Source organism: Pan paniscus, chromosome 12, assembly GCF_029289425.2.
Source record: "Pan paniscus chromosome 12, NHGRI_mPanPan1-v2.0_pri, whole genome shotgun sequence".
NCBI classification, from domain to species: domain Eukaryota; kingdom Metazoa; phylum Chordata; class Mammalia; order Primates; family Hominidae; genus Pan; species Pan paniscus.
In genome coordinates, this window is record NC_073261.2 from 45,736,285 (window position 1) to 45,752,920 (window position 16,636).

The 16,636-nt window shown below is 34.9% G+C and overlaps 1 protein-coding gene across 6 annotated transcripts in view; it reads right to left on the minus strand.

The window, feature by feature from the left end:
- CTNNA2 (catenin alpha 2) overlaps positions 1-16,636 on the minus strand; it is a 1,151,703-nt gene that overhangs the window by 42,135 nt on the left and 1,092,932 nt on the right. For all 6 annotated transcript variants that reach the window (XM_014343874.4, XM_003816600.4, XM_003816599.3 and 3 more), the window contains one exon: positions 2,638-2,743. In XM_014343874.4, coding sequence (XP_014199360.1) covers positions 2,638-2,743 — 106 coding nt within the window. The remainder of the gene's footprint in view (positions 1-2,637; positions 2,744-16,636) is intronic.

The following is a 16,636-nucleotide window of genomic DNA, read 5'->3' on the forward strand; positions in this document are numbered from 1 at the left end:
ACTCCTAAATCATGGAAATAGGTGCAGAATTTGATAACTTTTTTTCTGAAGATTTCTTTATCAAAAATTGCAAGTTATTTCACAGCTAATGACAATACTAATGCCACAAAGAGGATTAGGTTTAAACTTAATCTGTTTATTTTGAGTCACTGTGAAATAGTAGCATTTAAATACTCTGTCACTGAATCTCAAAATAAATGTAGTATCCTGGGGTGTGTGTGTGTGTGTGTGTGTGTGTGTGTGTGTGTGTGTTTGTGTTTGATGTGTTTTTCACATATCAACTGTTTTGAGTTATGCTTTAGGTTGCATAGTTGAAAATAAAAGCCCAAAAAGGTAAAATCAAAAACAAAAGTCACAACCAAAACTATTGAACTTGAAGGGCCTAAAGATGCCGAGAAATACTTTTGACCATTGAGATTTAAAGTATAATGAAACAGCCATTCAAACTCCACTCATTTTCACTCCCAAGAAGTCCTTCCTAACAAATTGGTGGATGGCCAATTTCTGGTCACTCTACACATCCCAACTCTTCTCAACATCTGCAGAAAAAGAATGTGGCCTTTTCTAGTTGGTAATTTTTTTGTATGCATATTTTCAAGTAAATTCATTGTCTCTTCCCTCCTCTACATGAACTTTCTGGAATACTTATGGAAGTCTGTCAAAAAAAAACCCTCAGTTTATGCTGTGAAGCCTCATGGTTGATATTGCCCTGAAATTAGGCAATAGCAATGGGTTAACACTCAACACCTACAAATTGTGAGCAGTTCTCAAATTCTCATAGTACTTGAGTTATCTCAACCAATAAGCATTTCTCCAAAAGTCAAAAGTTAAAAAATTTTCTTGGATTAGCCATCTTAAATGTAAAATAAAATTAAAATGAGAATTCGTTGACTCTTGACTCTTAAGTGCAATCCTGATAGTAAAATCATGTGGGGTTTTGTTTGTTTTGTTTTTTCAGCCTTTAAAGGTGTGTGAATTTGGTATGGACTTGAATGAAGGATGTTAGAGCCTGGGATGCTGAGGCAGTAAGTATTTAGAGGAGCAACCCTTATATATAGGAATGAGGGAGGAAAACTACAATAAGCAACACAAAGACTCAAAAATCATCAGATCATCAGAGACTAGAGCCATATATGGAGAAGGATGCAATTCTCTTTCAGTATCTCCAGCTTGCATCAATGTACTGCAGTATACTAGGCAAATTCATGTTAATATTTCCATGTAGATAGTAGCATATATAATATTTTATTTCCAAAACTTATATTTTGTGATACAATCCATCCAAAGTGGTTCAAACTGTAAATCACTATTGCTTATAGGGATAATTGTTAGTTACCTGGAAAAGTCTACTACCTAAAAGCACTGTTCAAAGAAATGGACCATAATTGCAACAAAACATTTAGAACAGGATTTTAAAGTTCCAATTCAAGCCAAATAAAATGAAAAGTATGGAAATAAACATTCAAGGTGAGAACTCTTTTAATGTATATCCTAGTTTGGTTTGAAAGCATTAAGAGATACTCTGGGGACTGTGGTGGGGAGGGGGGAGGGGGGAGGGATAGCACTGGGAGATATACCTAATGCTAGATGACGAGTTAGTGGGTGCAGCGCACCAGCATGGCACATGAATACATAAGTAACTAACCTGCACAATGTGCACATGTACCCTAAAACTTAAAGTATAATTAAAAAAAAAAAAAAGAGAGATACTCTGAGAATTTCATTTATCTCTGATGCCTCTGAGTCTGGGTTAGAATAAAGCTGAAATCTGAAGGTTCTTGATCATGTGGAATAATCCCATTTATGGTGGAGCATAAGTTATTATGAAGAATATCATTAGAGTGAGAGCCATATTAAATAAGAAAAGGTGAAGTTCTAGTTTCTTATTTCTACATTTAAAAACATGATGTTCTCCCAGATTCCGCAACCTGTTTCTGCCCTTTGGTCTCCAAATGCCCCTGACTGTCCTACCCCCAGTTTCCATTCTAGTCCTGGTAGAGTCCGCGACTACTTTTTAAAGAAACCATCAAATCATGACCCATCACATCCCTAAAGCTCTGCTAATTCAGTTCCCTGACCACAAGGCAGGTTGCTCTTTTCTCTCCTTTATTCATTCTGTCAGGCAGTTAAAATGTGCAACCTAAATTTCCTGGGGGCAACAGAAAAAAAAAGTAAAGCAATAATAAATATATATTTTTTAAATGTGATAAGCACCATGAAGTAAACAAAAGAGGGCATTAGGTAGGAATCTCTGAAAATATATTTAAACCAAGAGCCTAACAATGAAAATTTAAAAACCTGCTTTTCCCCCCTTCATTATGCAGTATAGTTGCCTTTCTGAATGGGGAAGGCTGGGACAATCCGTGACTCTTCAGGGGCTGATGTCTCCTAAGTAGTATGTTCTTCTTTCTCAAGGAATTTTGGTCAGAAGCCTTAGCATTCTCTCCTGAGCTAAATCTACGTTTGCCACCAGCACAGTGTCAGGAGAGGCAGATACCAGTGTGTAAAATATCAGTGATCCTCCCCTCTGATTCATTCTTCAGAGGCATTTTATAGGGTGCGTAAAACTAGTTACAAAACCCAAGTGCTAATTAATGACTCCACTCAGCATGTGCCCACCCTTCCCTCTTCTATTACCTGATCAGCCACAGCACGAGCTAATTTGTCCATTCTAGAACCTGCTTCGGCAATTTTCTTGGCAGCATTAATGACATCAGATGTATTTTTCAATGGGCCTTTGCCTCTGAAACAACATATACAACATAATTAGAAATCCACTTAATGACGGGAAAGAGACCAACCTACCATATCCTTTGTCCAGGAGTCTAGTGTTGTATTTTATTTGGCACTGGCCACATTAGTTGAATTTTGAATATTTTCCTGCTTAACTCCAGTTTCTATATTAGTAGTCGTTTTTGGAAATATTTTCCCATATTTTTATGTGCATGTTCACATTTTATCTTTTACATTAAGTTCTATATTTCTCAACAATGGCCAGTTATAAAAGATCATCACAAGAGAAATGAAAATTTTATAGTTGCTTACCGTGTACCAAAAGCTGTTGTACAGACTACCTCATTCTGACTTTATAACAACTCTACAAAGTAGGTATCATCACTCCCATTTAGAAAATAAAATGAGCCCAAAATGATCTAGTAACTTATCCAAGCTTATACAGGTCATAAGTAAAAAATTCAAAATTTTAAGCAGACTCTAGCCAAAATAAATGCATATGCATTATCTTCCTACTCATGTCCAGCATATTTATATTCTATTATTTAAATTTTAAGTCCAGTTTGGCACTTTGAGAAGCAATTATCTCTTGCACATAACTGGCAACTGTTTGGCCAGAATTTCAGAGTTTTGTTGGCCTGTGTGCTTCTGATACTGATTTATGAAAGAACGTACAAAGCACTGAGTGACAGTAAATGTTTTTGTGCTTCCAAACCATCACCCTAATATTTTCATATAAGGTTTGCAATTAGGTGAAGTGTTTAATATTATATGTCTTTTAAATATTTATTATAAGGGAAATGGAAATTATGCTGCATCATAAATCTTTAAACAAAATATAGCATGTAATAACTTTTCTTTCCCTTATTGTGAGAGGTAAAGAATAAATTATGTTTATCATTTTTAGCATCGTTAATTAACCTGGTCTCTTTATGTGCATAAAAATCAATGTGTTTTTTAAGGCTGGAAGATTACATTCCTGTAGTTAGAAATGTGGTGAGCTGTACAGAAAAACTGTTCAGAAGGGATTTATTCAGACCGTGTAGGGTTATACAGAGAGGGCAATGATTGCTATTGTTACATAATAACATTTTATAAAATAGAAGACAAAATGTCTTTCAGTAAACTAATGTAAATGAATGGTATTTTGTTCCATTTCTCTACTAATTCACCTTCTTGGATTTTTCTACATTAGTCAGTATAAGTTAAATATACTGGGTTTCTATTGATGTTTAAATACAGAGACAGACACACAACTTAAGGTATTTCATTTTGTTGTAGTGACGTTAACTCTTCCACAAAGTACTTTGATTTTGCAGTTGCTACTTAGATTTTAAAATGTAGACAGTAATTTCACTTGTGAATTTTATGTAATATGGATGAGTTAAAGATTCTGTGACAATCTGTTTGCTATTCCCTAACATATTTTTATTAGCGCAAAATAAATGGTTTTTATTTTTTAAGGAACACTTGGATACAGAATCTGTCAATGTTTAATAATATTCTCATTATTGCATATTTCTTTGTAACTTCTAGACCTTAGAAAATCTATTTTCTGATGTTTACTCTGACATAATATTTGTTTTAACTTCATCTTAACCCATTCAATAAGACTGCATTCTGTTCGATTCTGCATTGCTAACAATTGTGTATTTCAACAATTTCAAAGGATCTTGGAAAATGCTTCCTCGTGAACGTTCCATAATAACTTCCACCAGCTGATTGATTCTGACAAAATGTTCCAAGTTAATGAAGAATGTCTATATAGATCCTGAATCTGCTTGATGCTCAGGCCCCCATATTGTAGACAAAGAATGAAAAGAAGCATGTCTTTTTGATTACACCGGAGACTACAGTTCATAGACTTACTAGTATGTTAGGAAAAAAAAAGTTTGAGACTTTAGAATTCATGTTGTAGACTCAGTTCAAATTACTGGAGTTGCAACATGGGTATGAGGGTATATTTCATAAAATTAGAGAGCAAAATAGAAGTTCTGAGATCAAATATTTTCTCATTTTCCAGTTGGGGAAGCTGAAATCTAGGGAGGAAGACAAAGTAACATGCCCAAATGACACTGCTACGCACAGAGAGAAACAGGATGGAAGTCTGTGTGTCCTGAATCACAATTTAGTACACTTTTTTTCTAAATATGATTCATTCTTAACAGCTAAAGTAACGTGCTCAGAGAAAAACAAGTAGCCTTAACTACATACATTAATACACACGAAGTTACAAAAAACACTAACTAAATAGATGGCTCAAGAATTCAGAAAGAAGAGGTTGGAAAAAAACTAATAAAATTACAAACAGAGATTAATGTGTCAGAAAACACTAGAAATTATGAATAAATCCTAAAACTAGCTCTAAACCAAAAAGATATAGAAAATATATTTAGAATGCTATCAAGAAAAAATAGGAGAAAAATATCCAAAAGTAAAAAAGATAAGACAGCAATAACCTTAGAAAACAAAAAAATGTATCACAAAGCTGCTTTCTCAAATATATGTAAGTAAATGTGAAAACAGATGAAATAAGTTTCTAGGAGAAAAATGTAATAAATTATCAAAACAGACCAGAAAGGAGATTCTGAAAAATCAAAACAGTCTGATTTCCATGGAAGAAACAAAGTTGTCAGATAGAACTCATCAAAAAAAAAAAAAAAGAAAAAAGAAAAAAGTCAGTAAATCCAGGTGGTTTCTTACAGGAGTTAACTAAACCTTTAAAGAGAAGATAATCTCAATGCTATTTAAACTCTTCCAGAATATCAGAAGGAAAGTAATTTCATTCAGTTACATAATATTGATATTCCCAGAAGCAACTAAAACAAAACTATTTAAAGATGCTCACTTAGGTGGTACACACACACACACACACAAAAGAAGAAAAAACCCAAAGAAATGACAGAATTGACATGAGTGCTGGAGTAGGCTTATACAACGAGAATTATTTGTTAGGTTTTTAGGAACTGGGCAAGCCAGTTGAAATGTTGGGAGCTTGAAATCTGCCATAATGGGAATATTTACTTCCTGGACATCAGCAAATGCTACAAAGTTCAGGGCTTTTTCCCCTGTAGACCGTCATCAGATCTTGAAAAAGCTCAAGGTAATAGTTACAACTAGTCGAGAATAAAGGTATTGGGACTTAGAAAAGGTTTATGAAGGTTTCTTGAGCTGGGTGATAGTTGTACAAGTTACTTTAATTAAAGTCGTATACTGACAGGTGCCTCACACCCGTAATCCCAGCACTTTGGGAGGCAGAGGCTGGTAGATCACTTACAGGGGCTCAAGACCATCCTATAGTCCCAGCTACTCGGAGGCTGATGTGAGAGGTTTGCTTGAGCCCAGAAGGAGGCAGAAAGTGGCATATTTATTTTTCTGTAGATATGTTCAGTCATTTAGAGGTTAAAATGTATTCACTTTTTCTTGTCAAGCTGATGGTTATTAAAAAATTAATTTTCATTTCTGTTATGACAGAGGAGACTGAGTCTCTTCATCATTTATTGATCATTATTAATGATTTATATATTTTCTCTGAGTTGTCTTTTCAAATCTTTTGCATATGTTTCTATTGACTCTTTTTCTAAATTGCTTATCTAAGCTCTTCAGATATTTTGGATTCCGATCTTTTGTTATACTGCAAATTACTTCTAGTCTTGGTCTATATGTTAGGTTTCTTTTTTTACAGTTTTTAAAATATATATTTTAATTTTATTGTAGTCAAATGTATTCATCATTTACACTACAGTTTGTGCTTTTCATACATTCTTTAAGAAGCTCTTCCTTATCCCAAGGTAATTGAAAATATCCTTCCATTTTATTCTAAAATTTTAAAGTTTCCTTTTTATATTTAGATATTAAATCCACCTACAGTTTATGCCTTTCATGTAGGGTGAGATAGGAATCACACTCTTTATTTTTCCAACCAGTAACCAATTGTCCGTGGACAATACATTGAAAAGTTAATCCTTTCCCAATTTTATTTTTAAATTTTATTCCCTTTTATCTTTAAATTCTGTATAAGTAAATGTATTACTATAAAATATAAACACAGAATGCAAAAATACCCAGAAAAATAACATGAGAAAAATTGTCAACTGCCAAATTCAATTGTCTAAATATTCATAAAAATTTGAACTACTTGGGGTGGGGGGAGGGGGGAGGGATAGCATTAGGAGATATACCTAATGCTAAATGACGAGTTAATGGGTGCAGCACACCAGCACGGCACATGTATACATATGTAAGTAATCGGCACATTGTGCACATGTACCCTAAAACAAAGTATAATACTAATAAAAAATAAAAATTAAAAAAAAATTTGAACTACTAAAATGCAGTTAAAGTCATGTGTAAAATAAAGAAAATTATTTGAATCATCTGGGAAATCCTGAATATCTCATATGTGGTTCTGAGCATGATGCAACACCCTTCTAAGAAAGTTTCAAGGCCCAGGTTTCTTTAAATGAGCACAAAGTTAGTGACATGACCCAGTTTCCCCACATCATGAACAGAAGAGAAGGGAAATAGAAAAAAAATAGTTGTGCCATTTCTGGAGGTAGGGGACCAAAGTTACTCATTTACTTTTGCTTACATAACAGATTGTGTGGCTGCCCTTACTGGTAGCTGAAGAATAACTGTGGAATAATAACCATATCTTTAAAAGAGAAGACCTTGAATTTGGCTTATGTAGCAAGGGTAGCATGTTCTTTTAGTGCTATCATCGCATAGGTTTCAAGTGGATTCTAAAGCTCCTTCAGACATCCGAGTGTCTATAGCAATTTTAACAATTTCTGTAACGATGTTCATTCTATAATTCTGCACTATCCAATATGGAGTCACTAGCCACATGTAATTATAGAACACTTAAAATATGGCTAGTGTGGCTGAGGAACTAAGTTTAATTTTATTTAAGTTTGTCTTCTATTTTTAACTTTTTATTTTGAAATATTACCGATTCTGTGGAAATTCAGAGATATGTATAGAAATGTCCTATTCACTCTTCTCCCAGCCTTTCTCATGTTAATATCTTATATGACTGCAGTACAATAGCAAAACCAGGAAATTGATACCGGTAAAATCCATAGGGAATATTCATCTTTCACTATTTTTTATGCACTTGTGTAAGTATAGCTTCATGTAACTACTACAATTGAGACACAGACCTGTACTATTACCACAAGTTTCTCTCATACTGTTTATACCGTTTAACCCACCCCTAACATACTCCTAATCATGAATCTCTTCTCCACCTCTACAAGTTTGTTATGTCAGGAATGCCATCTAAATGGAATCATACAGTATGAAATATTTGAGATAACTGTTTTTCACTCAGCATAATTATCTAAAGGTTTATCCAAATCATTGCATGCATTTTTATTGCTGAGTAGTAGTCTGTGGCATAGATGTAACATAGTTTGCTTAACCATTTAACCATTTGCCCAATGAAGGACATTTGAGTAGTTTCCAGTGTGGGACTATTACAAATAAACCTGACGTAAATGTTTATGTATAGGGTTTGGGGTGAATACAAGTTTTTACGTCTCTGGATAAATGTCCGAGAGCAAAATATCTGGGTCATGTAGTAAATCCCTTTTTTAGTTTTTTGAGTTTTTTTTTTTTTTTACTTTAAGTTCTACGCTATGTGTGCAGAATGTACAGGTTATGTGTGCAGAATGTACAGAATGTACAGGTTACATAGGTTTATATGTGGCATGGTAGTTTGCAGCACCTATCAACCTGTCATCTAGGTTTTAAGCCCCGCATGTGTTAGGTATTTGTCCTAATGCTCTTCCTTCCCTTGCTCCCCAACCCTTGACAGGCCCCAGTGTGTGTTGTTCCCCTCCCTGTGTCCATGTGTTTTCATTGTTCAATTCCTACTTATGAGTGAGAACATGTGGTGTTTTTTTGTTCCTTTGTTAGTTTGCTGAGAATGATGGCTTCCAGCTTCATCCATGTCCCTGCAATTAATATGATCTCATTCTTCTTTATGGCTGGATACTATTCCATGGTGTATATGTGCCAGATTTTCTTTATCCAGTCTATCATTGATGGGCATTTGAGTTGGTTTCAAGTCGATGCTATTGTAAATAGTGCTGCAATAAACATACATATGCATGTGTCTTTGTAGTAGGATGATTTATAATCCTTTGGGTGTATGTCCAGTAATGGTATTATTTCTGGGTCTAGATCTTTGAGTAATCACCACACTGTCTTCCACAATGGTTCAACTAATTTACACTCCCACCAACAGTGTAAAAACTTTCCTATTTCACCACAGCCTTGCCAGCATCTATTGTTTCCTGACTTTTTAATGATCGCCATTCTGACTGGCATGAGACGGTATCTCATTGTGGTTTTGAATTGCATTTCTCTAATGATCAGTGATGATGAGCTTTTTTTATGTTTGTTGGCCACATAAATGTCTTCTTTTGACAAGGGTCTGTTCATACCCTTTGCCCACTTTTTGAAGGTGGTGTTTTTTTTTCTTGTAAATGTGTTTAAGTTTCTTGTAGATTCTGGATATTAGACCCTTGTCAGATGGGTAATTTATAAAAAATTTATCCCATTCTGTAGGTTGCCTGTTCACTCTGATGCTAGTTTCTTTTGCTGTGGAGAAGCTCTTTAGATTAATTCGATCCCATTTGTCAATTTTGGTTTTTGTTACAATTGCTTTTGGTGTTTTAGTCATGAAGTCTTTGCCCATGCCTATGTCCTGAATAGTTGTGCCTAGGTTTTCTTCTAGGGTTTTTGTTTGTTTGTTTGTTTGGTTTTGGGTTTTACATTTAAGTCTGTAGTCCATGTTGAGTTAATTTTTGTATAAGGTGTAAGGAAGGGATCCAGTTTCAGTTTTCTGCATATGGCTAGCCAGTTTTCCCAGCACCCATTTATTAAATAGGGAATCCTTTCCACATTGCTTGTTTTTGTCTGGTTTGTCAAAGATCAGATGGTTGTCGAGGCCAATATCCCTGATGAACATTGATGCAAAAATCCTCAATTAAATGCTGGCAAACCGACTCCAACAGCACATCAAAAAGCTTATCCACCATGATCAAGTTGAGTTCATCCCTGGGATGCAAGGTTGGTTCAACACAAGCAAATCAATAAATGTAATTAATCACATAAACAGAACCAGTGACAAAAACCATGATTATCTTAATAGAAGCAGAAAAGGCCTTCGATAACATTCAACATCACTTCATGTTGAAAACTCTTAACAAACTAGGCACTGATGGAACATACCTCAAAATAGTGAGAGCTATTTATGAAAAACCCATACCCAATATCAAACTGAATGGGCAAAAGCTGGAAGTATTCCCTTTGAAAATGGACACAAGACAAGGATGCCCTTTCTCATCACTCCTATTCAACATAGTATTGGAAGTTCTGGCCAGGGCAATCAGGCAACAAAAATAAATAAAGTGTATTCAAATAGAAAGAAAAGAAGTCAAATTGTCTCTGTTTACAGATGACATGATTGTGTACTTAGAAAAACCCCTTGTTGGCCTGGTGCGGTGGCTCAGGCCTGTAATCCCAGCACTTTGAGAGGCCAAGGTGGGCAGATCACGAGGTCAGGAGATCAAGACCATTCTGGTGAACACGGTGAAGCCCCGTCTCTACTAAAAATACAAAAATAAATTAGCCGGGCATGGTGGCGGGCACCTGTAGTCCCAGCTACTTGGGAGGCTGAGGCAGGAGAATGGCATGAACCCGGGAGGTGGAGCTTGCAGTGAGCCGAGATCACGCCACTGCACTCCAGCCTGGGCAAGAGAGCAAGACTCCGTCTCAAAAAAAAAAAAAAAACAAAAAAAAACAACCTTGTCTCAGCCCAAAAAAAACTCCTTAAGTCAATAAGCAACTTCAGTAAAGTCTCAGGATACAAAATCAATGTGCAAAAATCACAGGCATTCCTATACATCAACAGTAGACAAGCAGAGAGCCAAATCATGAGTGAACTTCCATTCACAATTACTACAAAGATAATAAAATAACTAGGGATACAACTTATAAGTAATGTGAAGAACCTCTTCTAGGAGAACTACAAACCACTGCTCAAGGAAATAAGAGAGGACACAAACAAATGGAAAAACATGCCATGCTCATGGATAGGAAGAATCAATATTGTGACAATGGCCACACTGCCCAAAGTAATTTATAGATTCAATGCTATTCCCATCAAGCTTCCATTGACTTTCTTCACAGAATTAGAAAAAACTACTTTAAATTTCATATGGAACAAAAAAAGCCTGTATAGCCAAGAAGATCCTAAGCAAAAAGGACAAAGCTGGAGGCATCATGCTACCTGACTTCAAACTAAACTACAAAGCTACAGTAACCAAAACGGCATGGTACTGGTACCAAAACACACATATACACCAATAGAACATAACAGAGACCTCAGAAATAACACCACACATGTTTTTAGCTTTAAAAAAAACTGTCAAACAATGTTTCAGTTTTATTTCATCTTAATGAAAATTTTAAAACCCACCGCTTACTTTATTCATACTCAATGGTGAATAATAAAAGCTTTACCTCTAAGACCAGGATCAAAGCAAGGATGCCTGCTCTTGCCACTCCTATTCAACATAGTACCGGAAATCCCAGCCAGTGCAATCAGGCAAGTTAAAGAACTAAAAGGCATTCAAATTGGAAAGGAAGAAGCAAAATTATCTCTGTTAACAGGTGACATGATCTTACATGTAGAAAATGCTTAAGATTCTTAAAAAAAAGTCCTGGTAAAACTAATAATTGAATTCAGGCAAGTTGCAGGATACAAAATGTTTCTAGACACTAGTAATAAAAAAATCCTAAAAGAAAATGAAGCAAATAACTCCATTTAGAACAGTATCAAAAAAATTAAATGTTTAGGAATAAGCTTAACCAAGGAGTCAGAAGACTTGCATGCTGAAAACTACAGAATATTGTTGAAATTACAAAAATAAATGGAAAGTCATTCAATAAATGTGGATTGGAAGACTTAAGATGTCAATACTACTGAAAGAGATCTACAGATTCACTGTAATCCCTATCAAAACCCAAAGGCATTCTGGCCAAAATTTAAAAATCCATCCTAAAATTCACATGGACTCTCAAGGCAACACAAATAGCCAAAGCAATCTTGAAAAGAACAAAAATTGGAGGCCTCACAATTTCTGATTTTAAAACTTACAATAATCAAAATAGTGTCATACTGGCATACAGACAGACATAGAGACCAATGGAATAGAATGGAGTTCAGAAATAGACCCTTATATATATAAGGTCAAATGGTTTTCCACAAAGGTACTAAGATTTTTGCTAAGATTTGGGTCTTGGAAAAGGGCAGTGTTTTCAATAAATGGTGCTGGTAAAACTGGATTATCTACATGCAAAAGCAGCAGCAGTCCTCATGTTATACCTCATTTAAAAATTAACTAAAAATGGATGAAAGACCTAAACATAAGAACTAAAGTATAAAACTCAAAGAAGAAAACACAGGAGAAAACTTCATGACATTGGATTTGGTAATAATTTCTTGGATATGACACCAAAAGTATAAGCAACAAAAGAAAAAAAATAGATGTTGAACTTCAAGATTAAAAACTTGTGTGTGTCAAAGAACACTATCAACAAATAGTGAAAAAGAAACCAATAAAATGAGAGAAAATAGTAATTCTTTATCAGGAATTTGTAATTCCTGATAAGAAATTAATATCCGGAATATACCAAGGACTCCTACAACTCAACAACAAAAAAGCTAACAAACAACCCAACTAAAAAATGGGCAAAAGACTTGGATAGACATTGTTCCAAAGGAGATATACAATGCCAATAAGCATAGGAAAGATGTTCAACATAATTAATCATTAGGGAAATACAAATTAAAACCACCATGAGACACCACTTCACATCCATTAGGATGGCTACTATCAAGAAAAAAACAGAAAACAAGTTTTGGCAAGGATGTGGAGAAATTTGACCATTGTGGAAAAATTTGAACACTTGTGTATTGCTGGTGGGAATGTAAAATGGTGCAGCCACTGTGAAAAATAATATTGTGATTCCTCAAACATTTAAAAGAATTACTATATGATCCTGCAATTCCACTTCTGGGTATACACTTAAAAGAAATGAAAGCAGGAACTTATATACTTACACACTGTACTTATAATGTACAGTGCAGCATTATTCATAATAGCCAAAAGGTAGAAGCAACCCAAGTGCCTATTAAGAGATGAGTGGACAAAGAAAATGTGGGTGGTATATGCATTCAATGGAACATTATTAAACCTTTAAAAGGAAAAGCATTTGAGTATATGCTACAATATATGCATGAACTTTGAAGACATTATGCTATATGAAATAAGCCAGTCACAAAAGGACAAATATTGTGTGACTCAACTTATATGAGATACCTATATTAGTCAAATTCATAGAAATGGAAGGCAGATGGGGAGTTTACATTCAGTAAGTACAGAGTATCTGTTGAGGAAGATGAACACGTTCTGGAGATAGAGGGTGGTAATGGTTGCACAACAGTGTAAATGTACTGAATGCCATAGAAATGCACACTTACAAAGGATTGAGATGGTAAACTTCATGATGTATACCATAATAGAAAAACAATTTAAGTAGTCATATATGGCTAGTGGCTACTGTATTGGACAGCACAAGTCAAAATGAGCTACAGTCATTTAGATAATGTGAGGTGGGGACTGAAACAAGAAACAAATAGCCAACAGCAAAACAAACAAACAAACAAACAAAACGAAAGAAAAAAAAATCACATCCATGAAAGCGTCAGAAGTTTGAGTCCTCCTATCCGTGGAAGACAATATCGACAAGAAGACTGGCCACATTGGTTGTATCTCCCCATTTTAAAATTGCGACCCACAGCCCTTGTGTTTTCCTACCTTAGACCAGATTTTCTATTTTGTGGGTTTTAAAAGATGCTATGGGTAATCTCATGTTCTTAATGCAGGAGCAATCATATTGTCCCATCTGGAGTATGTTTTTAGTTTCCTTGGAAAGAGCATCAAGTCATATAATTATCTCTACTTATATAGATTCTTGAAACATTCTCTCTTTAGGACATAGGTAATTCTGATGCAAAGGTCAGTATCTGGAGTCTTTCCCGTGAAGTGGTCACTCCAAAAAAGAAAGTCAAGGAAAAGTATTACCGCATTACTGCTGTCACATCACCATTTATGAACTAATTCACATTTATTTTGTGAGAAGGTAATAAGTACTAATGTGAAAAATCTATGCCTCAGTATATTCTGAGTTAATATAGTTAGTATTCAAAATTCAAATTCTGAGTTAATCCAACGTATTTTTTATGCCTTCTCAATACCTCTAACATGTTAATACCAAATGTGACTCTCCAATAATGAGATATAGCACATAAAAAGGGTATTTGCAAATGTATCGAACCATAAAAGTCACTTTTCAGAGGCTTCTGAATATGTTTGGGAAATTTTACTAATCAGCTGCATTTCACTAATCAGCTGAAGCAGTATGAAGACAGCACAGTAGAACAGCTGAGTGAATCTGGGGAATTTCGAGAACTCAGGTGGAACTACAGAATCACAAGTTGAACTATTCCAGGTACTTTTTGGAATAGGTTGTAAGGTCAGATGTTAAACATGTACAAAATTAGGACGGAAGCCTAAAGGTCAAGAAAGGTAGGCCTTGGAGAGCAAACACAAGGATTTTTATTTTGTGAAAACAGGAACTAACGAAACTTTTGGTGCAAAGGAAGCAGGATGGTTGCCCTTCACTGAGCAGATGTGGCCTGGATGAGTAGAGAATTGGAACTGAAAGATCAGTAAAGCGCTCCCTAAGCTGAGGTACTGAGCATGTGAAGTAAGCCAGAAAATCAAGTTTGGGAAATATAGAATGATTATATGATTTTTGAGTCTAGTGCTCAGTATTTTACAGTCAGTTGTATTCTGAAAGTTTTTTTTTCTTAGTCTCAAAACTGTTGAAGATTAGAACTTAAGTTGATTCTAAAAACAGCTTTGCTCTTTGCTGTACAATTAAACTTGAGCTGTTGCTATCTACACACCTTTTATTATTGGGACACACGACTAGCAACATGCGATTTCTTTCTGAAAAATGACATGAAAAGAAAAGCATGCATTCACTCCATGCAGGATGGTGCTTCCGCCATTGTCCATGAGATGGAAGTCAAGAACTGAGTGGGAAAAAGACATGAGGCATAATCAGTTTTATCTTCCATGAAGAAGTTATTACACATAAAATGAGGCAGAACCCTTCCAATTTTAATAACAATGGAGTGAATATCATTGAGATTACTGAATCAAATTAATGAATTAGCTAGTGATAAGAATAAAACAACAAGATAATAAATGCCAGGGTATTGTGTACCCACATGCCCTTTACACATACACATTATGGAGAGTGGCCAAGTTTCAATTCCTAATCAGCTACATCCATTCTTTAAATAAGAGAAAATAGTACTTAAGAATGTTTAGAGTTATGGAGCTAAAATTATTCCTCCTTGAAGTAGAATATGCAAGTGGAAGGGCAATAATAACAATGTATAAGGTCAAATATAGTGAACTTAGGTGAGAGGCCACAAAGAAAGGCACTAGTCAGCTGTCTGTTTGCAAAAAAAAAAAAAAACAGGCTGTGCAGATGGAGGCAGCAATGAAGCCTCAACTTCCTGTGTTGCATTTCAAACGCACAGTCTACTCTGGTTCTCCAGTCATTAATTACTATACTCCTCCCTTTGCCCTAACAAAAAGAACACAAAACGACTCATCATGCAGTGGGAAAAATTGTAACTAGTAGCTCCCTAGACATTTCATTATTTAAATCAGCATAATGATACGAAATCCCTATGAAATTGAAGACACCTTCTTCTCACTTTTAAAACTATACTTTGACTAACAGACATGTGTCTTATTTAACACCATGTAACAAGACCCCTCAAATATATCTTTTATAACTGTGCCTTGACCACAGTTATATAATCTAGAGAATTATAAAATGTGCTCCTGATCAAAACTAGTAACATGACCAGATTCATTATTCACTTTACTGAGATTATTTGTTCAAGTGATGCTATTAATGGACTGGATAATAACCATCAGGTAAAGTACTAATAAAATGTTGAAAGCAAGCAAATTAAGTCATCACAGGCCTTGAGAAACAGTGACCGAGGCTGCCATAATCGTCTGATTTGTAGAAGTTTCAGGCTGAAATAATGGCTCAGACTTTTTTCCTGCTGTTACGCTTTGTGAAATAAATGTGTGAAGTCCACAAAGACTAACCAAATGTACAAATATGAACTTCTAATGAGTACAATGACATTTAAAAGTCTCAAAGGGCTCCTTCATAACAGTAAAATCATTCCACTGAGTAAAAAAACAATTTTAAAATATTGGGAAAAAGGGCCAAGCTATGTCATTAGTACATATTGGCCAGAGGCAAAGGGGTGACGCAGAGATGTTCCATATTAAATTATAATTTATAATCAATTCTAGCCTTTTCTCATTAGAAGCATTCAACAACATTAAAAAAAGTTGTCACCCATCAGATGATGTCTTGACATTCCCATATATCTTACATTATTTCAATAACAAATGCCACGTTAAATCATTAAAACATCTTCGTGTATATGTGTGTTTTCCAGAAAAAAAAAACTAGATTAAAACCATAGTTTATATTTGTATAACAGCATAATTTATACTTGCATTATCTCTTTGGATTTTAAAACTCTCTTCTGAAGTTGATAAGACAAGTGTTATTTCACCATTTCGCAAATAGAGAGTAAGAGACTTGCCCCCAAATCACCTGATATTCTGATTCAAAATTCAGGGAGGTTCCTACTGAGTTTTGCTCTCCCTTGGTTTGTCCTTTGTGTTGAAAGGGCAGAGATATCATCTTCTTTTAAAGA